At 40.0% G+C, this 24,046-nt stretch overlaps 1 protein-coding gene and 1 pseudogene across 1 annotated transcript; both read right to left on the reverse strand.

Annotated features, from left to right (window-relative positions):
- On the reverse strand, window positions 1-1,774 carry LOC122144158 (ras-related protein Rab-35-like). Its single transcript, XM_042754855.1, has 5 exons — window positions 1,675-1,774; window positions 815-865; window positions 494-617; window positions 285-406; window positions 1-158 (listed from the first exon to the last, which is right to left on the reverse strand). The coding sequence occupies exons 1-5, from the start codon at window positions 1,727-1,729 to the stop codon at window positions 16-18; spliced, it is 495 nt and encodes a 164-aa protein (XP_042610789.1). The 5' UTR covers window positions 1,730-1,774; the 3' UTR covers window positions 1-15.
- A 14,499-nt stretch (window positions 1,775-16,273) lies between these two features.
- On the reverse strand, window positions 16,274-23,285 carry LOC122144149 (annotated as a pseudogene).
- Between the last annotated feature and the right edge of the window lie 761 nt (window positions 23,286-24,046).

The raw sequence follows: 24,046 nt of genomic DNA on the forward strand, positions 1-24,046 counted from the left end.
ACATATCACAGCATTTTAAAAAAAAAACCTCACCTCTTCTACATTGATATTCTCTTTAGCACTCGTCTCAAAGAACCTCACACCAACCGACTCTCCGAAGCGCTGAGCATCTTGAGTGTCCACAAGCTTTTTAGAAGGATCATCATTCTTGTTTCCAACTGTTAGTGATCATAGTGGAAAGGCATATTAAATGTTTGCTTTTGATACTACAACAAATTGAGAATATACAACCACATTGCAACTTAAAAAAATGAAATGTAAAAACCAAAAAAAATAAAACGAACCTAAAATTTTGCAGACATTGTCACAGTTCTGTGATATCTCGTTTAACCATCTTTTCACGTTGACAAATGATTCCGGACTGACATCGTAAACAATGATGACACCATGAGTGTTTCTGTAATACCTAGAGAAGTACAGCAAACACGTGAGGGGAAGACCGGCAGAGATCACAACATCTTTAATCAGCAGTTCAGACTGGAGCGAGGCTTACGTCGAGGTGATGGTTCTGAACCTTTCCTGCCCTGCAGTGTCCCAGATCTGGAGTTTAACTCTTTCTCCATCAATCTCTACCGTGCGGATCTTGAAGTCAACTCCAATAGTAGTTATGTAACTGCCTGCGAAGAGTGCAAAAGCACGGTTTTATATATAGAGTCATAACACTTGAACTTCTTCAACACTTTCAAGCAAACATACACTCTCACTTTGTCTCGCTTTGCTTGAGAACAGTGAATTAGATCATATATTTACAGAACCTTTGACTCATTTTCTGTCTTTCTCACACAGACACACACTTTGTGCCAAGAAGACTCACCAGAGAACGAGTTGTCTGCGAATCGTAGGAGCAAACTGCTTTTCCCCACATCTGCAACGGAGTCAGAGCAGCATGTGTTAAACGTTCAGCCGTAATACCTTTTTAATTAAACATGACAGAAATTCTGAAAAGCATTTCTTTCATGAAACATGATTATAAGATTTAGATATTATTAAATGAACAGTTAAACATGGACATGCAAAAATGAAAATGTGATCTATAAATAACTTAAATTATCCCTACAATAAATAAAAACATGTGCAACAGCACAGTGTAATAGCTCTAGCAAATCTCTCACATAGTCCTTCTATGCCATGCAATGTAATCTTAACATGTCCATTGGTCACAAAGGCCTCAAAACCAACCAGAATCCTAACCAAAGCCTAACAGTCTTTACAGAGACAAGCCACTAGCTGAACAGTTAGCGTGTAAGTGGCCACAATGGACTGAATGAGGCGGCTGTGGTTAATACTACAATTAAATTACAAGCACGATGAACTGTGAGATATTTGCTTACAAACAAAAGTTCTCTAATCTGAAAGCGGATGTATAAACAGGATTGCTAAAGATGGCGTTAAATTAGAAAATCACCCTATTTGTTTTTAAATGCATGCTACTGATCTTAGTATGAACAATTCATACATATATACGCTTCTCTTTTTTACTGTTATTGACCTGGTAATGTTTGATCACGTAGAGAAACTGCACAACAATGAGCTTTCTTAGTGGACAGGGTGCTAGAGAAATAATCACTTATTTTATGCCATATATTAATGATTCTCTTATAAGGATTGTGCCTTGCTGAGTTGGTAAAAAGACAATTTTTTTGGCGTATGTATGAAAAACAGAAAAATACTAACTGGAGTCACCAATGATGAGCAACTTGAAGAGATGATGGTAGTCTTTTCCCGCCATTCTTCTGTTCAAAATGTGTCCTCATGAAACAACAGCTTTCCGTCCTCGGTACGTTTCCGTGTCTCAAGTACCAGGTTGTTTTAGTGCGGGGGTTTTGGCGTGAAATATGCGAGCATCATTTGCAATCGTCTTCCAGTTTTTCTCAAAACTCAAGCGCAAAATGATGCATCGGTAGGATTTCAGAGCATTTCCCAATTCATGAATCAGTGATTTGGCATTGTTTGAAAAACGTTTGCACTTTCAGTGCAATATTTTTAGTTCATTCTTAGAACCCTCTTTCAATTGCAAGTTATATTTCCATTGCTTTCGCCCACATGGAGGGATCCACATTTAAAAACTACGTGAAATTTACTCTTGGTCGCCTTGCTGCCCCCAAGGTGCAAACACATTACCACATTGTTGTGTGGTTAAGTATCAAATGACTCAGCAGATACAAACGTAAGCGGTTCTTTAATCGCGCTGGTGGCGCTCCTAACGCAGAGCTATGAGTGCATCAGGAACTAAAATCATCGGAGAAGACGGGGCAGTTTGTCTGAGATTCAAAGTTGTTTCTGTCTCCAAATCTCGATATTTATTAGATATACAGATTGCAATCTTAGTCACAACAATCCCATTTAAGCCGTTTAACTGATGCATGCAGGGGACTTGTAGCTTCCACACTTTGAAAGATCACTGCTACTCCAAAACACTGTTAGGAATGCAGCTTCAAACCGGAAGTGATATAAGTCCCTGTTGAGGCCTAATCCTGGGAAAAAAAAACAAAAAAGGAAAGGGAACGAGGACGGTTTAGGCATCGTGTTCGAATTAGACATATTGTTACTCCCCCCATGAACCCAGAACAGCAGCGTGGAACTAAATTTAGCTTTCTCTGACAGACAAATTGACAGGCTGTCTGAAACAGTTCGAAAAACATTGACCAGCTTTACGCTTGAGTTTAGGCACCAGAGATCTGGAGATATGGCCCACACATCACTTGCCCCCCTCCACAATGAAACCAAAAAACAACAGCCCAGACTCATGGTAAAAAAGACACATACGAACTACGTGCTGAGTCAAGAGAAACGCCAGGAGCGAGTTAGTACACTGCCAAAATGTCCATGGGTGAAAACAGGATAGGGACGTGTTTTTCCCAGGGGGGGCTTTTTAGGGGCACAGGTTTCCTTTTAAAAACACAACATTTTGGGTCTCAAATGTCCCAGACCAGGGATCATTTTAACACAAAAAAAGGGGAAAGGAAGTGAAACGACCACCTAGGCTGAGTCCGCTTACGGAAAAGAAGAGGAAATCATTTCGGTCCAAAAAAAGCAATTCCTGAATACAAATAGGCTAAAATTTAAAAGTGAAAACTATTCACGTTTTAACTTTTAGTAAACAGGAAAAGCAATTGAGGGAAAATCAAAAAAAGGGGATAATCACTTTTGTGAGGAGATCCATTTTGCGAAAGGTTTCATAAACGGACTGCCTTTTGAGAAAAGCGACCGGCTTTTTACTTTAGGGAAATAAAAGGGGTCACGGCCCCCGTGCCCCCAAGAAACCAAAATGGGGGAAATTGCGTTTAAAAAACAAATGTAAAAAAGGACCCAAAGATGCAAAATCCCCCCTTTGATCTGCTTGAAGTGACCGCCCACCCCTTGGCCCCTTACCAACCGAACTCCTGGGCTGGATTTTTACTGGATTTTTTAAAACGCACAGGCACTATTTAAATACCGCAGTGCTCTAATAATCAAAAAAACCGGATTAAAGAGGAGCTCCCAAAACATTTAAACAGAACTCCGAGCAGGCCGGGGATATTAGGGAAAAATTGGAAAATTTTTCGGCGGGGGTCGGTCAGTGTCGGTCGGCCCCGCAAAAGGGAAAAGCTCGGACGGTCCCAGGGGCCGCGGAAAGATCCCCCCCTCTGAGGCGCCGCACCTGAATGTTGAGCACTCCTCCTCCCCCCTCCCCTATCATGTGCCTGATTTTTCTCTGTCCCCTCCTCCCTCATGGCCTGAGTTTCTCTGTCTCCTCCCCCCTTTTTGCTGCTGGACCCCACGCATTCTTGCAACAAGCCGCTGATGACATTCCACCACACACGGAAACCGGAAAGTCGCAGATTAAAATGCTGTTAAGCTGCCGGCAGAAGTTTTTGAACAGTGATTTTTTTCATTTTTTTTAAAAGATCTCTTCTGTCCCCAAGCCCGCATTATTTGCCCAAAAAAACCGCATAATGTTTGAAAGTTTTATTTTTTTTTTAATTTAACTGCTTTCTATTTGAATATATTTCAAAATGCAATTTATTTCTGTGTTCAAATCATCGTTACGCGTCTCCAGTGTCACGTGATCCTTTCAGAAATATTTAGTCATGCTGATTGGTGGTCAAAGAAACTTTATGTTATCATCAATATATAAAACAGTTGGAGTACATTTTTTTCAGGATTTCATTGATGAATAGAAAGATCAGCATTTATCTGAAATAAAGAGTTTTCGTAACATTATACACTATACCATTCAAAAGCTTGGAGTCAGTAAGTTTTGTTTACTTTGTGTACTTTTATAATGTTACAAAAGATTTCTATTTCACATAAATACCGCTATTAATTTTTTTTTTTTTTTTTGCTATTTTCTATTTCACATAAATACTCCGCTATTTTCAAAATAATGATAATAATAAATGTTTTTTGAGCAGCAAATCAGAATATTAGAATGATTTCTGAAGGATGACTGGAGTAATGATGCTTAAAATTCAGCTTTGAGGTAACAAGAATAAATCACATTTTTAAATATATTCAAATAGAAAATAGCTATTTTTAATATTACAAATATTTCAAAATTGTACCGTTTTTGCTGTATTTTGGATCAAATAATTGATAGCGTAAGAGACATTGTTAAAAAAAAAAAAAACCATTTTGACTGGTTAAGGTCGGGCTAGAATCTAGTATGTCCTGAGACTGAAATAATATTTCAGTCTGTAAATAATTTTCATCCTCATAATGGTTTCAAGATAGCTGTGCACGTAATTAGTTCTTTATAAAAAAAGTTTTTTACCAAGAAAATGAATAGTGGCTTCTAAGAGAGTGTGAAAATGATCATCGACGATCCATGAAGTATGAACTTTTCTAGTTACTATACGACAGCTTACTATATAAATTCCGTATTTTTACATGAGTTAGCCGGCTCGCGCTCATGCTGCTTGTATTGTCGACATACACATACAAGCGGAAACTCTGCACCACCGCATTTCTTGTTACCGTGTTTTGCCCATTCCTTGGAGATTAAGACAGTTGTTAGATACTAGTAATTAAAATTGTAAATCTAAAACTACAATAGTTTCTATAGTTGTATTGTAAAAAAAAGAATAATGGTACCATGAGTAATACTATAGTTGTGTGTAATTTTTTTACTAGTAACACACAAAAACGGACCAAGGTGCACCTTCAAAAGCCTTTTCAGGGTAATACCGAGCATGATTCAAAGGTAAAGCTAAAAACACACACAATGCGAACATAACCAAATAACGCATTCTTATAAAAACTCCATTTTTTGTGGCATTCTAAACAAATCGTTAATTAAGAGCACGCCTCAGATTTGACAATCAAACTCAACAACTGTTTGAAGTGTGCTGCAAAATTGAGGAGAGAAACAAGGCTCTGTAACTGAAGTTGTGAACCCCCCCCACACTCAATTTGGTGACTGCTGCCGCCCTACTGGTCATAACCTGAAAGCACGAATATTGGGTAAAAGGTTAGCGATCATTGCCAATTCCCAATTCTTCTTACTTTCCCACACACATACCAGTGAAGAGGAATATTTTTAGATATCGCACTGAACCCTATGGTCAAGTGTTCTTGGATATTGAGAGCCAGTGTGTGATAGTGAGTGACGGGAAGGAGTGGCAGGGAATCTGAGCGTGTCACTGTCCCTCCATGTAAAACAGTGGGACCACGTATGGACCCTGCACCTACTGACATGATCTAGAACACAAACCAGAACCGCATATATATATATTTGTATAAAACTCTGTAAATAATTGTATGATAGATATATATAAAATAGTGCTTTTCTCTGTCAACTAGTCCTTCTCAACCAGGTCCTGGTGAAAGACTACTTCCCTTGGACAGCCCGGCAATGGGCATACAGGAAGACAGAGGTGTGGTATGTTGGGGACATGGATTATGGCGTAGGGTGCCATTACTATGAAAGCGATGGGCTGGGGGGGGGGGGGCTCTCTACCACAGAGCTGGAGAGGTGAAGTTTAAGGGAGCATGTTAGATTTTATAACAATTAGGGCCGTTATGCCATTCTACTCTTCATCCTAACTTATAGAGGGGCATTCCATAGGGATGGCAGTACAAGGGGGGGGGGGACGCGGTTCCAAGCAATAGTCAGATATTAACTGAGGTATTAAAAACAAACAAGCCATCGTCACGCATCTGCAGAAAATGCACGTCAAAATGCAGCGCAATCGAAAGAGCAACGAATCGAGATCAAAACAAGAAACTAAAACAAATAAACGACAATAGCCTTGCACCCTGTCCCTGCCAACAAATCACAAGTCCATCTTACCATCCAATTTCAAAGAGTCCGTAGCTAAGACAGCTAATCCTCCCTGGATCCCAAACTGGGGGCTGATGGCGCATTCCTGACCCACCATGCCAGAGCCAAGTTTGGAAAAGCGGAGATGAGTGGGATTTTCACAGTTTCAGTGCTGTATTTTTTTCTCTTACAGGCGAATTGAATGCGAATTGTTTTAGCTTATTTGTATTATTCCTCTATCAACAAGTAGAGGAGTGTGTTTACCATAATTCGTATATTGTGAAAAACTTCAATCACAGTGAACCTGGCGGTTGTCCCGTGAGTCTGGTGGAGGAAAGTGTATACTGTTTGATAAATAAATGGTTCTCTATTCCTGGTTTTCATCTTCATCAAAGAAGAGTAAGGGAAATAGACCACTTGCGCAGTGTTATACACCTGACCTCCATAATATCCTGCGTACGGCAACCACCTTCGCCCTGCCAGTATGAGGAATCTCCTCCTCCCTTTCTTTAAAGCACACAGGCAGCAGTGATTGTAGTTGCTAGTGTGGCCCCTCATCAGTATCAGGGACTTGCAGGACAAACACAAGGGGAGCAAACATTTAGAGGATCCTTACTGTGTGGTAATTTATTTCATTTTAAAAAAGCTGAATATGCAGCCCCATTAGGGGCAAGACATTAAACAATAACAACAATTAAATGCTGTTCCTTTTTAACTTTTTAGTACATCAAAGATCCTGACCACAAGTATCGGGAGTTTTCAAAAAAAAAAAAAAATATTTGGCAGCAACAACTGTTGCCCAACATTGATAATTCTAATAATAAATCAGCATATTAGAATGATTTATGAAGGATCATCTGTGGACACTTTAGACTGGAGTAATGTGTGATGGAAATTCAGCTTTGCAGCACAGATAATAAATTATAATTTTTAAAGGATCTTAAAACAGAAAACCAATATTGGATTATTGTCCTACCATTTGTTGCAAGATTACTGTTTTTTTTCGGTATTTTTTGCGCTCACATAATTGCAGTCTCTTGAGCATAAAAGACTTCTTTAAAAAAAACACATCACAAAGTCTTTACTAATCCCAAAGTTTTGACCGGTAGTGGAATATATTTTAATTTTATTTTATTTTTTTCTCACCAATTTATTTTTTCACAGTGCCTGTAACAGGCATTTGCACAAAACTATTGACCATTTGTGTGATGCCAATCCTTGCCCTCTCAAAAAACAAAAAGCCTCTGAAGTGTACCTCAAAAGACGTTTTTTGGCTACCTCTCTGGTTGTTGTTGTTTTTTTCTTTACAGAGCTAGAAAAATCCTTAGGAACTTAATAACAAAAAATGTTTAATATTCTTGTATAAATGTCTGCTGTGCAAAGTCAGTTATGGGGTCTGGACTTGTCTGCAGTAACAATTTCTATAGTTGGAGAAACACATGTCAAATCGATTTGTTTTGGTTAGATATTTATTTTATTATCTTTCATTTTTTTTTGGACACAAAGGCACCCTGAATATCCTTTAAGCATATGTCCAAGAAAGAAAATAATCGCCTGTGGTCAAAAATAATGCTCTTGGAGGTACAAAGGTGTAGTCTAAATAACCGTAAAGATGGCCAGTCTCTTTGGGTATTTTTTTTGGGGGTTTCCCCATGCTGTGAATGTTATTGTCCCCTCCTCCAACTATCCAGCTGTTTGTCCTGAGAGAAAATAGAAAAAACGAGCATTAAATCAATAACTTTAAAGGTACTTAGAACATATACAAATACATAATTAAACTTCATGGAAATTAAGCAAAGTAAAAATAATGTTGTGTAAAAAACCTCAAACTTTAAATAAAAACCATTTAATAACGTAAAAAAACAAAATATGAATTACTTAAGGAAGAGCATGTATTAGGCATGAACAACAAAAATAGATGAAGTACAAACCTTTGGGGTTAATGATCATTGCATTGATCTCTGGTTTTTCAAGACTAGTCCTGTATGGAATGAGGCATTGCACAAACTGTGACATCACAATTCATGTAGTTCCCACAGCCGTAATGAAAATCATAGAACCGAACTATCACTATCTTGAGTGTCTGCAGTACACGGTGAATCAGACTGATATAATCAAGCTCCTCTCACTCATAACTGGGTTTCCCTTGTCCATGCAGCTTTGGTGCTCTATGGAGACAAAATATCAAATTGCGCTGAGCAGAAATTTTTGTTGATTTTTTATTTTTTTTGTTTTACAGGATCCATATGTACAAAGCACAACAATGAAAAAAAAATATAACATTTTTCCCCCAAACCTAAAAAAATACACCATACATTTATCTCTGAACAAACTGACTCGTCTTTTTTTGATGAGCTCGTGCCCAACTCCAGGAGCACTGATCTCTCCGTTCCCAGCACTCAGCAGATGACGCTGTGTCCGTGGACAGAAGAGAGAACAGAGAGAACACCGGGACCATCAGGAGCTGAAACAATAAAAAGACCTTGCACTCGATGTCTTGTTGCAACACTGGAAAACTGATAATGTTTGCGAGTTGGACACAATCAAGGACTGTAAAGGTAAAATGATCTGGTGAGAAATTCAATCTGAGTCTACCAACCAGTTGAAGTTAAGGATGGGCTTCTGGCTCCCCTCTGATGCATCTGGACCACGCATGTGCAAGCTGAAAGACTGTGGAGAACGAGAACACTTCAACATCAACACGCACTAGTTATACAGACAGAAGATGCTCACACACGAACATTATGAGACCTGCTGGCCAACAACGCCACCTGAGCTGCTGTTATAGGCTGCAGGATTAAACTCTTCTCTTGCCTGATACAGCGCGGATCTCTCCGTAGGTTGTTCCCCGCTGCCAGGCTGCCAGGGAAGCGACCGCAGGGAGAGAAAACTCTGCGAGAACATCGGACCTGTGCCGCAAGCTGGAGAGAAGACAGCGTGTCACGGACCAGGGGGACAGTTATTCACACACTTCTATCTGCATTAATACATGTTGATTTGGCATATGAAAAATGTGTATGAGCCATTTGTGAGAAAACCGCTCTAAAACTTTTATGAGTAACGTTACACTGCAAGGATGAACGATGTTTTCTATAGTTTTTGGTGATTTGAAAAATTCTGCTTGCTGATAAATTGAATGAGATCCTGATTGTATTACTCACCTCACTGGACCCATGTTGCTGGAGGTTTATTAAACTATTAATTTAATAAATCTCAGGGCCAATTCCCATACAAATCCTTTTCGTGCGCGCTCGTTCAAACAGCGTCGCTTAAATATGAACGCAATAATACAGACTCGCCCCGCGACAAGGCTGACCTGCCACATTACCTTGTTTTTATAACAGCCTATGGTTATTACTGGTGTACGGTTGTAATCCAAACATGAATATTGCAAATATTATATTAATCTTTCAAAATAATTTATTTTTTGATGAAAGGTGTGGTGCTAATGTCACATGCAACATTTTATTATTTTCCATAGTATTTTGGGGAAACTGCTTACACCATAGCACATTTTTGTGAGAGAGATGGTCTTTATCTCTACTATATAAGATATATATACTAATATATATAATAATATCGAGAAGAGCGAGAGGAGAGAGGGAGAGGTAGAGAGCTTTGATTAATTAATGTAATTCAACAATGTTATTTTTGTTTCCAATCCCTCAAATTACCTTCAAACAAGCAAGACTGTAAACTAAGCAAAGAAGCCCAAAAAAACCCGTCACATTTGTATATTATCTTAAATCATTTGTACTAATTTATATTGTTTATCGTATATAATAACATCACACACGAGAAGGGGTCAGAACCACGTTCTCTTACCAATGAGAAAATGCCTTTATGTAAAATAATTTACACTTTCAGTTTGAGACAAGAAATTCTAACTACTTACTGCCATTTTATTATTCATAATTCTTTTTTTTTCCACAAATAAACAAAAAGGAACCGACTCTGTTCCACATATGCAGGAACAGAATATAGGTCGCATCCTGATCCCCAAATTAAAGATGTTCAATCTAACATTTACAGCAACAATGTAGCAGACAGAAAAACCACATGACAACAGTAGGTGATTTTGTTTGTGTGTGGGTGTGTGTGCGGTGTTGTGTGTGTACAAAAAGCAGCCATCATCCTGTTGGACACAGAACAACAGTTTTCGGAGATATTCAGTCTGCTCAGCAGCTGTGCCTCTCCTTTTAAACATTAATTACCTCCGTATACAATTAAAAATACATCCTCCCTTTGGGACGAGTTACCAAGGAACCGGTTGTGAGAGACCTGTCACTCTACTACTGGTGAAAATATCACCATTAAAAAACTAATCACATTTCCCGTTCTCAATCCGGGTGATACTGAGATGATTCAGTTCAGTGAGGGTCAGATAAGAGAGTCCAGAAACAAAAAAGGCTTCACTTCTTTCCCCCCGTCCGTCGACTGTCTGGAGACTGCTTCCGACTTCCTGCTTGCAGTTATGGTGGAAAACCAGGGAGATGAAGAGCAAAGATGTCATCCGCTAGAGTAGTGGGTTTGCATATTGACAGAACGGTAAATATATGTAGATCTGTTCAGAAACTGACGTGCGTTAGGGTGTGAGAATGTGCAGGTTCCTTCCGCTGCAAACATCGCTGTGAGGTAGAGTCACTGAGGGACCGGAGAGAGTCTCTCATGTGAGTCTGCTGGCAATCGCATTGGGCCGTGGAGGACTGCAGAGTTCAAAGAAAATCATTCAGACAGTGTTTTAGAGTAACAGACGTGAAGGATGGGTTGCAATTCATGTGAAATCAATTTATCTACTGGCGACTATTTTCAGTTTTGATATAGGGATACTGCATGGGGGAAAAGACCATATCATAACCTATTTTTATCTAGCATTAAATTATTGTTTAACTTTTGACAAAAACAGTGTTAAATAAAGCTACCTTTCCTATATATTTTTTTTTACTTGTTCAGTATTCACAGAAGTTTTTTTTAATGAGCAACTGCCACTTAAAGGTGTGTTGTTTTTTTTGTTGTTTTGTTTGTCTTGGGGAGAGATCTACCGCAATAAAAAAATAAAAAAAATAAAAAAAAAAAAAAAATAAAATGACGTTTTGTACTACTACAAATATAGAAAAAACAGGAAATATACATGTTGTTGTAAAAAGTTATACTGTAAAATAAAAATACAGTATAGAACACCAATATTAATTTATATTGGTACAGCACACATTTTTAAAACATAAAACAACCTGGTATTTTTTTTTTGGTGGAAAAGTGTGCAGAGAGCACTTAAAAGCTTCCTCGTATGTTGACCAACAAGCAGGTTTATAAATCGGGTTCCTGCATTACATGAGATTTGGCAAGATGAAGTCATGTCATTGGTTCCCAAGAACAAAAACATTACAAAGACATTGAAAAACCCAGATTCAGTAGTAGATTGCAGAAGACAGACATGTGTGTGTTAAACAAGCCAATCTGAGATGGTTGAAATAACTGGATTACGAGCTGGCTTGTGTGTAACAGAAAACTTTGAAACAAACAACAAGGCATATTTATTTTTTAAATTAAGTCACATGCAATGGCATTTTGGCATTATGGCATTTTCAGTTATTTCAATAATTCAGTTAAGCCTAAAACTGCAAAAGGTAAGATGTGTTGGTTCATGCATGCAAACCTGGGAGGAGTCAATTTTGACTTTGAATTAAAAATGCAGTGGGAAAAGTCTACATTGTCGGTAGCGTAGAGGAGCGAAAAAAACAAAATAAAAAAAAAAAAAAAAAAAAAAAGGAACATATTCTGACCTTTTTTGTCTTATCTTCTTGTTCACTGTCGACGAGGATGGATGACAGACGAAGAAGCTCGGCTTTTGGCCTTCTTGCTTGAAGTCTTTAGTTATACTTGCTTAACCACTCCTGGAAAAATAAACATTGATCACGAAGGGTACCATTTACCATTATATACACATTTAACATGAATTAAAGCAGAATGATTTGGCCACTTACCCTTTGGCTTTCTTCTGTCTCAGAGTCTGAGCCTGATCTAGAATTGCGTTGAGGAGGATGAGGATGAAGATTGTTGAGAGAGGAAGAGGACGACGATGAGGAAGATGAATAAGAGCTTGAGCTGCGTCTCTTTCTGCTTTTGGCCAGAGGTCTCCCTCTCTGGTTTCACATTCACGGCAGTCTTCATCCTCACTGGCGGTACGTGGTGCCGCTCGAAGGACAGATGATGGGGATGGGCCTACTGCATCGGTCACCAGGTGGATCCCAGCGCCCTGACTGGTTGGTCTATTGGTGATCTAGAACGGTATCACTGGTGTTCACGGGAGGCGAGGGGGAGCGATGATGCGATTTGGTTGGAATTGGAGAAGGGTGGCTTTAGGAGGAGAAGGACGGACGATGTTTCGAGTTCGTTTCTGGTGCTTTACATCACTTGTCCCGGATCTGTCTTTCTCTGCACTGTAGACTTCAACACCCTTCATCTGTCTTTGAGGGACGGAGGGCGAGGCTTGGAAGAGGACGAACGGAGGAAGGAAGAGGATGTGATGAGTGAAGAGCGGAGTGGGAGGAGTGGGATTCTTTGGTTGGCGCCCCCTTTCTTTGTTCTCGCGCGCGTTCTCTTCTCTTTTCTCATGGTCACGCTGCTCTCTCGCTCGCGATTTCCTCCTTCCTCTCCTGCTCGTTCTCCCTTTCTCTTCTCTTGACAGGTGAACGACCTTCTGCGCCGGCTGCTACAGAGAGGGGATGAAACGACCGAAAACCTTGGTGTGCCGGAGGGAGTGGAAAATCTTTGTAGATGAGAACGCAATTCACAGCATTTATTCTAACTTAATTTCACACGCGCTATTACAGAATGAACAGTAAGCTTTTTTTGTTTTTAACATGACAGTTTCAATGGAGGAACAGAAAGAAACTCTCAGAACTAAATCTAAAATATCTTAAACTGTTTTCCAAAGAATGAACGGCGGTCTTACGGGTTGGAAAACAACATGAGGGTGAGTCATTAATGACATAATTTTCATTTTTGGATGAACTAAACCCTTTAATGGTCAAAAATAAATAAATAAAATAAACAAATATAAAATAAGCACGCACACTGGTTAAGATTAATATAATAATGTTCTTAAGCATCACACAGCATATTTAGAATGGATGTATATAGTAATCTGTGATCCTTGAAATGGGTTTAATCAAATAAATGCAGCTTGGTGTCACGAATTAATAGAGATGTCGTGTGTGTGTGTGTGTGTGTGTGTGGTGTATATAATATATTATATATATATATATAATATATATAATAGAGAGATTATATATATTATATCTATATAATATATTATATATATTATATATAGGAAATCCTTAAGCAGGTCACTGGAAGACACTTGATAAACCATATTGGGTGTGATGGTATCATAAATATATACAGTAGGTCAACATTGAGTGGATCAAATACGTTTACTCAAACTTTGATGAAAGGTAGCCCTTGATTCACTTTGACTTAGTGTATATGTGGCAAAGTCTACAGAACCTGCCGAAAGCTTAAAGTACTGTTACGAGTTTAGGCTTCTTGTAAAAATGACTGTAAAATGAGGTGCTGTCAAATAATATGTCATACATAAGATTGTCTTTATCAATTAAACTCATTATCTAATATCTCAATTCTCAGCCCAATTACACACAGGACATCAAACCAACCACACCCACGCTAAACCTCTTCTGCTTCTGTCCCCGTCACTGAGGCAGAAGTTATCAAAAATTACTGCTTTCACGGACACCTTACAATATGCCTCTAGACCACAATCCCTCAAAGCAGCGTGGAGGAGTGGGATCTTGGGGTGCGGCGCCCTCGTTCTTTGTTCTCGCTCTCGTTCTCTTGGGGCTTTATCTTGTTAACGCGTCTCTCTCGCTCTCGGAATTTCCTCCTCCTCTCCTGCTCTCTCTCCCTTTCTCTGTCTTTTGCCGTTGGGGAACGACTTCGCGCGGCAGAAACAGGAGAGAGTCGGTGAACGCCGAAAACCTGGGTGCCGGGAGAGGGAGAGAAAATCTTTGTAATGATAGACAAGCAATTACAGAATTTTATTCTAAAACTTCATTTCACACGCTATTTACAGAAGAACCAGTAAGCTTTTTTTTTTTGTAACATACATTGTCATGGCAGGAAACAGAAAGCTCTCAGACTTTAAATCTAAAATCTCTTAAACTGTTTTCCAAAAGATGAACGGAGGTCTTACGGGTTGGAACAACATGAGGGTGAGTCATTTTTTAATTTTGGGGGGGGAACATAATTTTCATTTTTGGGATGAAACTAACCCTTTAATGGTTTCAAAAATAAAATAAATAAAGAAATTAAATAAATCAAGCAGCACAATGGTTTAAGATTAATAATATCAAAGGTTTCTTATAGCATCAAACCGCATATTAGAATGCTGCTTTTGACACAGTCAATCATCAGATCCTCCTGTCTGCCTCATCACTGGGCATCACAGGATTTCCACTTCGGTGGTTTGAATCCTATCTTAATGGTAAGTCCTTTCAGGGCGGCTTGGGGAGAGGAGGTATCCAAAGAACATAACTTGTCACTGGGGTTCCTCAGGGACCCAGTTCTTGGACCCTCCTCTTCTCCCTATACACACATCACTGGGTACCATCATACAGGCACATGGCTTCTCCTACCATGCTATGCTGAGATACCACAGCTCTATCTTTCATTTCAACCAGATGATCCAACAGTAGCTGCACGGATCTCAGGCTGCCTGGCGGACATCTCGGATGGATGAAAGAACATCAACCGTGGCTCAACTGGCAAAGACTGAGCTTCTTGTCTTCCCTGCCACTCCAACTCTACGGTCTGATTTCTCCATCCAGCTAGGTTTTTATACAATAACCCCATCAACATTTCAGTCAGAAATGTTGCTTTGTAACCTTTGCTGACCAGCTGACTTCAAAGACCACACTGCCAAGGACTGCTCGATCTTGCCCCAGGTTTGCATTGCACAACATCAGAAAGATCAGGCCCGTCTTTCTAAAGGAGCATGTGGCACAATTTCTTGTCCAGGCCCTTGTCATTTCTAGGCTGGACTAGTGCCATATGCTCTTCTGGCGGGACTTCCATCAAGCATTTCATTTCCTTTTTGTGTGATTCAGAATGCAGTGGCACGACTGATCTTCAACGAGCCCAAAAGGGCCCATGTTACACCTCTCTGTTATCTCCTTGCACACTGGCTACCGGTTGTGGCTAGCATCAGGTTCATAGACATTGACTATACATCCCTCTAGAAGTCTGAGATCCGCAAGTGAGCGACGCCTCATGGTTACCATCACAGAGAGGCTCAAAAATCACTTTCCAGAACATTCTCGGTAACCATTCCTGGCTGTGGTGGAATGATTTCTTCCACGGATCTTCCCCTATCCGAATGTGGAATCCCTGACAATTTTCAAACGGACAGCTGAAACAACTCATCTCTTCCGAAGCTACTTGGGTTTCATCATCATCAAAAAATAAAAATAAAAAATTGTCTCTCTCTTTATTTATTCTTCTCTTTTCTAGCTCGTACTTATTTGTAATTATAGCTTTGTACTTATGTCTAAAACTTGGTTATTACAAGTAATGACTTTGTTTGTTTGATTTTTTAAAGAGAATGGCTTTGTGTATTCAAGATTTTGTTGCTTGCATTTAGAAAAAAGCGTCTGCAAAATGACAATGTAAATTTAAATCAACATTTGGTGTGAGCATACTCTGCGTTTAAAGCAGCTTTGTGCCCTAGATGCAATTGCACATAGTTTGTCAGATAGCTTTGCAGGTTAGATTTCTTGAAGATATTGCCACAGTTCTTGTGGATCGAGTCGGTTCTCAGTTGTTCTGTTACTTCATGTAATCTCAGAGACAGAATGGATGATCAGATCAGATCTCTGTGTGGAGCACTGGCCGTTGTCAGACTCCTTGTGCGTAAAATAAAGTACAAAAAAAAAAATAACAACCACAGATTGTCTACTGTAACTACTTTTAAGGTTGAGTTTGGCTTTCCAAAACTGTAGTTCTCTGACTAACCTGTTAAAGAGGACTTGGTCTTCGGGGGCTCCTAGATCTGCTGCTCCTGTTCTCCTCTCGCTGGAACGTTCTCGGTCTCTGTCCATGGCGATTGCCCTAAATCTGTCTCTCTCTCGCTACTCTGAGGCGCTCCCGGCTGCAGGTCCCTTCGGAAAGGGGATGAGTTTCGTGAAGGCGATGGTCTCCTCGCTCCTCGTCGGGGATGGGAGAGCGTGAGCGTTGGTGGGTCTGGTACTGTCGTGGTGGAGTACGTTCGGTGAAGGTCGATAGTCGAGTATGTTTGACCTGTGGCACGTCATTCCTTCCTTTCCTCCTCGGAGACAAAGGTGACGCATCTTTCTTTCGGTCACTTGGTCGGTCTCTTCCTCTGCCAGGGAGAGGGAGGTGAAGACTCTCGGTTCCAGCTCTGATGGGGTGTGTATCGCCTTTTCGCCTCCTTGATCTCTGCTCTGAGATTTGGTTTCTTCTGGAGGCGTGTACTTGTCCCCACTTGGGGCTCCTCTGTCCCGGCCTCTCTGCGGGGGTGAGGGAGGTGGGCTTGAACTCCCTGTGGGAGTGTACCTCTCTTTTCCACGCTCCTGATCTTTGGCTCACTGTGGAAGGAGACGAGGTAAAAGATGGCCAGGTCTTCGCTCTCTCTTATCAGCATCATCCCTTTTCTCTGGGACTCAGGAGGTGAGCTCTGTCTTGTGTGGGAGGGTAAATCTTTCTGCCTTCATCACTCTCTGCATTTCTTCCTCGGTTCTCCTTCTCTCGGCGTGCAATAGCCTGAGCTATGACAGCATTAGAAAATGACCCTACCAGCAGCAGCAATGCTGTCTTTTGAACTTTTCTTTTTCTTCTTTTCATCTTCCGAGGATGAAGATGATGAAGAGGAGGAGGAGGAGGATGAAGATGACGAGGAGGAGCTGTCACTGTCACTTTCGCTGCTGCTGCTGCTACTACTACTACTACTGCTCGCAGCTTTTAGTTTGTCTTTCATCCCGGGCTTTTCCTTTTGCATCTGTTTTGTACTTCTTTGGTCTTGAGGACTCCCGTCTTTCTTGGCCACCTCTTGTCATCTCACTTCCTCTGGAACCTCGTCTGTCCTGAGGCTGACGATAGAGGAGGGACTTCCTGTCTGATCGAGGGACACTTCTTCTATTCTGGTGCGGTTTCTCTCCTTTTCTCTGTCACTCTCTCTGGCTTTCCTCAAAGCTCTTCTTTCATCTCCTCCTCCCGTCTTCTGTCCTTCTCATGTCGCCGTTCTTCTCGTCTTTCTCTAGTTCATGATTTCCTTCTTTTTGCCTTTCCGGTGGCATAAGGTGAACGACTTAGCAGGAGACATGGGAGTCACATAGATCGGTTTCTGTCTCTCTCCTTCCCTTTATCACTCTCCCCGTCATCGGTCATCTGTTCTAGTAGATGGGATTGTATCTCTATCGCTGATCCCACGGTCTGTCTCTCAGCCCTGTCCCACATGCCTCTCCTTCTCCCTGTCACTGGGGGAAACAGCTCTCTCTTTCTCTCCACTGTGTCCCGTGTCTTCTTGTTCTATCTTTACGTGGAGAGGGGGACGGGGGACGGGGGACGAGTCATGTCTTCTTTGACCTTGTGTTCTTTCTGGGTCTCATTGTCCCTTCTCTCATTGTCCCCTCGGTTCTTGTCTCTCTGCTGCTTAGGAGACGGAGAGCGAGACAGAGAGGTGTGTGTCTTTTCCGCTGTAGAGGGTTTCTCATTTCTCTTCGCTCTGTTTGTCGCTGCTGCTTGCGTGGAGGAGATGGTGATGAGGAGTCCTGTCGTCTTCTCTGAGGTTTTTCTTGCACTGTTCTCTCTCGCGTTGTCTGGCCTTTGTCTCTTCTTACTGTGCTCAGGTGTTCTTGAGCGTCTAGGTGACCTCTAAAAATGGGGAAGACAACAAATGAGGGAGGTGCAAAAACTACTTTTAAAATAACTAGTCAGTCAGAGGGTTGCTTGAACAAATGCTCAACCTAATCTAGTTCAAGGAAGGCCCGTATAACTCGGCCAAGCCATCAAGTGTTACAAGGACAATTTCTTGCATTCAATATGTAGAGGTCTTGAGGTGCATTTTTAGAATATGGACTATTTTTATCTTGACATATACTATATTAAAACTCAATGCTTTTGTTTTGTGGCAATGCACTCAAAAAAAAAACAACAACGGCAACACAGGAGGATGCAACAAAGGCCAATGACCATCTGGAATGTGTGCAGCTGTAATTTAATGTGGTTATTGTTTAGAATAGGGGGAATACATACTAATAATAGGGCTGCACCAGAATAATTCGATTATTCAAATATCGTTCGGTGGGTTGGCATTCGATTTTCATTTTTGAGATTCGAATAATCTTTTTTTTTGTTTTTGAGCACCTGGCATCCCCCACGAAACAGTCTTCATTCGCGCTTGAATATAGCGTTTTTCTTTTCTTCTCTCCGAACGGTTCTAAGGACTGTCAGGTTGGTTATGGGTTACAGTTGTATTTCCACATGAGCCTGGTATTGGCGCTGGCACGGTTTACAAACTGTTCTCGGCCCGGAATTCTAGGCACGGTTAGGACAGCAGTGCTAATGTGTTAGAGGGCGTGTGATCCATGGACTCCGCCACTCTGTTGCCTGGCTACCAGTTTCTCCAAACAGCCAAGTCAAACAGCTACGCTACGTTCAATATAAAACAAAATGTCTTGAGGACAGTTGGTCTATGGTTTGAAAACTTTGCGATTATTGATATTATACCCCGTCGTCGCCTTCGGTTTATTTGAATTTTCACGTAGAGAGTTGTCATGTTTTGTTTCTGGGTTTTTTGCACCGCACAAAGTGAGAAATATCAAATTTAAAAAAAAAGGAGCAATGCGTCGGATCCGGTGTCACAAAAACAGAATTATCTGATCATCGTCGCATGTCGCTGTTTTATATTACACTTGTGTTACCAAGGGGAAGGACTGACGCAATTGTATTGCATTTCAATGAGGTCTATTATAAGCGCCACAGTGGAAAATGAAACCGTATCTGTGCTAACTGGCACGGATCGGCACGGAATGGAACAGTTTAAGCAAAAGAGCACCGTGCGGCCGATAGTAGAAAAAGCTTGCTTATGAATGCCCATGAGTGAACGTCATGATTCAGTTCATCTGGAAGAGAAAGACAAAAATGCAGAGGACCTCAGCTGTGTGGGAGCACTTTAAAATGAGTGAGGACAAGGACAAAGGCAGTGTGCCAGATATGCAATTTGAAACTGACCTACCACAACAGCACATGAAGTTTGGAAAAAATCAACCTAATTTCTGTAAAGTAGTACGCCTATAGTATACCTTTGTTGGTGTACACTATTGTTGGTGTAAAAAAGGAGCTGCATTTATCCGCCATGTTAATCAGTAATTTTACACATGATAAAAACGTCGCACTTAATTTGTTTGGAAAATACATTGCAAATATGGCATGGTGTTAAAAAAAAAAAAAAAAAAAAAAAAACATACAGTAGACCAGCCTAATAATAATTTGTCTATATTAAAATATTGCTCTTAACAGACCTGTGTGTTTCTCGGAGCATATAAGCCCTGCCCCCGTGTGAGGCGCGCCGCTTCTGGCTCACGCTGTTCTGTAGTTTATTAAAAGTTTATTCAAGTCTGAACAGGGTCTAGATGTCCATATTGCCACCCAAATGCGGGCACTGCCACTCCCTTGGGTCCGCAGCAACACACCCGCCACGCGGTGAAGTTGATTGGTTTCACAATGAACCGGTCTTGACACAAGCAAAAATGCAAACCAGACTGAAACACAGAGATTCCTGTCTTTATTATAGAGAAGCATATGTTCAGCCCCTCCCTCCGAAGCTTCGAATATTCAGTGTTGATTACTATCGAAGCTTTGAAGCTCAAAAATTGGTATTCAGATTCAGCCCTAACAAATAATATGTTTACTTTAAAAATATAATGCATATTTAAAAAGGAAAGACCATATACAAGAATGGGAGGAAACAAACAATGAATAAATCAGATTAAATAATTACAGCATATGCCTCTATGACTTCCAAAACAACACATTACCTCTCGGACTTCCACCGTTTTTGGACTTTCCTCACTACGTCCACGGCGCTTCTGTCAGGGTGTGATCTCCCTTTCCTCCCTCATCTGGACGAGGAATCTGATTTATTCTGTGGTTTCCCTCTTTGAGGGGATGTGCTGAAAAAAGACGTCATGCATATATATTTACATTAACTTTCAATAATTAGGAACTACACCATTTCAAATGCTGAGCAAGCATAATATTTGAGTATTTTAGAACAATTAAAATAAAAACATTTAATAGGAGAACTTTAGTTTATCGAGTGGAAAAATGTTCTTGCAATTGCTTATAAGAATATAAAGAGTAAAATCTGAAGGCAACACTGTTTTATGGATCACATTGGTGTTGTAACATGTAATGATACCTGTGAGCTGGGCTGGAGGATTGCACTCTGCCGTTTTCGGCTATCTTATGGGAGGGTGGAGTCTTCATTGTCACTCCTTTTTCTTTGGTTGTTTCTCTGTCATCTGATGAACTGTGGGAAGACAAATGATAACATTTAAATTTATAATACAATACTGTTATCAAAGGTAACAGAGTGAGGAGGAGGAGAAGGAAAACCTACCTCTCTGTGTCACTCTTCACTGATTCCTCTCTGAAAGCAACAAATGTTTTAGTTATTAAGCAGTTTAAGAAATGATGCAGAATCATTAAAGTTCTTGATCATTTCTAATGCTAAAACATTTTTCACACACATAAAACTAATTTTCAAATGTATCAAATGTATCCAGGTCTAAAATGTTGGTGATTTTGCAATGGATAAAATCATTCAAAACTATGGGTCAAACATGACAAAGCTCACAATTATTAAATGTAAGGATTTTTTCAATATGGCGCTATAGGGTAAAGTGTATGGACAACATGCCTAAAAGCATCTCAGTTAATAGTGATATTATTACCATATGCAAATAATCTGGTTATTAAACCTTTTCCTGGATAGGTTATGAAAATGCAAATGATGTCCACACTGTCCAGCAGTGTGAGATTTGAGAATCATTTACATATGTAAAATATCATTCCCAATAAGGTTTTTTTTTTTTTTTTTTTTTTATCAGGTTCACATATTCCAGAGTGACTCAATAAAATGAAACTGAATAAAACTCTATTTAGGTGTATTGATTTGACCCTAATTTAATACATCTTATCCCAATATGAATTAACAGAATATTGTAATTTAAGGCTTTAAATGAAACCTTTTACTTTTCTTCTTTTTGTCCTTTTTTTCTCTCGTCGAGGAGAGGGTGAAGGGCTCTCAGAGCTGTTACAAGAGTGAAAATTGACTCATTAATAATATTATTCTTATAAAACTCACGCTTAAAGTGTTCCAAATTACTTCTCCAATTCTACAGTTTACCTTTCTCTGCTTTTGTTTTTTTCTTTTTCTTCTTCCGGCTCTTTTTTCGCTCAGGAGATGAATCAGAGTTATCAGACTCATAATTCTGAAAAAAAAAATGATAATGAAAAGGACAGAACAGAAAGTAAGTTCCACAGAATAAGATACAACACGTCCAAAAGTCTGTACTTCTGAAAAGGTACAGTACGCTTTTGCAGAACATCAAGCTCTTTTATCTCAAAAGATAAAGGAAAAAGTGATTCCTCATGAAAAGACCCCTTCAATCTCCCCTCCATCTACTCACTGGTACTTCTGCTGCTGCTGCTTCTCTCTTTCCAGCCTCTCTGCTCCCTCTTCTCTTCTCTCGCTCCTTTCGGTCAGGATTGAAAGGATGAGCCCATCAACGTAGTCCCAGAGTGATTACCGAAACGCTTCTCTGAGACGGTCATCTTTTTTGTGGTTAGCAGCTGCCGTGAGTGCATGAGTCTCAGTCACACTGTGAGAAAGAGCAAACCGAGATGGGATGGGAATATAAACTACTAACAGTTGCACAGAAAAGCCATTAATGCGCACCTTTATTTCTGTCGTGGATGATCTGAAGTATACTCACACTGGCCTACTCTGTTGGAGGAGGGGCAGGTTCTTGTTTTTCTTGGAGCATCAAGCGGAAGGTTGCTGACTTTCTCTCGATCTCCTCTGCAGAGTACCCTGTCACACAGGAGGACTTAATATCTGCATCTTGCCCTGAAGAATGCTTCCATAACACAAACCCAAGAAAGCCGTAGAGCACAGGAAAAATCACAGTGCATTAACATCTAACAGTTCAAGATTTTGGGGTCAGTAGGAGTTTTCAAGGGTTTTGAGGAGAATTCTCTTATGCTGCCAAGGCTGCATTTATTGATCAAACATACAGTAAAATAAATGTCTATTTATTTTAAAACATATTTCACTGCTGGACAAGGCTGAATGTTCAATCAGCCATTACTACAGTTTAGTTAGAGAAATCATTTTAATATGTTGATTGATGCTCAAGAAACATTTGTAATTATCATCAATTGTTTAAAACAGCTGCTTAATGTTTTTGTGGGAAACCGATGATGCATTCTTTACTGGGACTCTTTGGTGAACAGAAAGTTCAAAACAGCTTTTATTTAAAGTAGTATTTTGTATAACATTACAAACATTTTTAATGTCACTTTTAATCAATTTTAAGTGTCCCAGTTGAATAAAAAGTATTACATTATTTTTTTAAAATTTACATGACTCCAAACAAAATCCTTACAGTGTGCACCCTAGCTTAAATCATTTTAAATACAAACCAGAAACACAGGGAATTTTTAATATTTCTCTCTCATCTTACCCCTGACTTCCTCCAGTCATGTCGGCAGCTCGGCACATTTCACCTCCAGCTGTCTCCTTCCTCTGGTGCTCTAGGGATGTCAGCGTTAGGTTGTCTGTTCAGCTGGCTCTCCAGTCTCTCTCTGTCTTTCTCATACCCGCTCTCCTCCGCGCTCGTCCCTGCTTCCTCTTCACGCGTACGCTGGACCAGGTTCCGCTGAAACGTAGCCATTCGTGACACTGCCTCGCGGCCGTCGGGTCAACCCAAATACCGTTATACATCTCTGCTCTGATCGAGGCCAGACACAGCATGAGAACTCAAGATCAAGCACTGAACTGAACAAACTTTGCATATCACAAAACACCTTAGTGGCCAAGGGTGGGATAAAAGGCATTTGATACATAAATAATGGACAAATAAATGAGTTCTGCTGGGAGACAGTTATGGCACCTTCTGCATTTGTGGTTAACGGTTGAGTGTTTAACACGAAAAATAAAAACGCATTATGATTTTGTTACCTTTTGATTGTTTTTTGTGTTAAAGTACACTAAAACATGTAAACAGTTATATAGAGAAGGAAGGAAGCTAATTGAATTTAAAACTACAGAACTATTAGGTTCTGTTTGCCCAACTCATCCACAATGTAACAAAAACAGATTTAACAGAAATGACAACTTTGTATTTTTTGTGCTGACTTCCTCTTTTTTTAATCTTTGCAAAATGCCAATCTGAGTGGATTTATTCTTTATTTAGAGGACACCTAGCAGGAACAGCGCAAGTTTGCATTATAAAACAAATAATACCAACATACACTAAACGGGTAAAAAAACTATTTAAAAGAACTTGCTAAGGGTCACACAAAACTGTGCAAGGTAACTAACACAATTTTTCACAGCACAAATGTATCAAATTGAATGTCTTTCTATGTGCCTAGTGTGATGGGGAAAACGCTACAACTGGCCCGAAGGATTTTGAACAAAAATTTGAGACCTTTTTTGAAGCGTAGCAAAAAATGCAAGTACGGGGCCTATTTGTCCCCCTA

This window comes from Cyprinus carpio, unplaced genomic scaffold, assembly GCF_018340385.1.
Source record: "Cyprinus carpio isolate SPL01 unplaced genomic scaffold, ASM1834038v1 S000006603, whole genome shotgun sequence".
NCBI lineage: Eukaryota > Metazoa > Chordata > Actinopteri > Cypriniformes > Cyprinidae > Cyprinus > Cyprinus carpio.

Coding starts and splice junctions, on each gene's coding strand:
- LOC122144158 (XM_042754855.1), bottom strand. CDS start 1,729: ATGGCGGGAAAAGACTACCATCATCTCTTCAAGTTGCTCATCATTGGT. Junction 618..814: donor CGCAGACAACTCGTTCTCTG/GTGAGTCTTCTT, acceptor CACTCTTCGCAG/GCAGTTACATAACTACTATT. Junction 159..284: donor CAATGTCTGCAAAATTTTAG/GTTCGTTTTATT, acceptor GATCACTAACAG/TTGGAAACAAGAATGATGAT.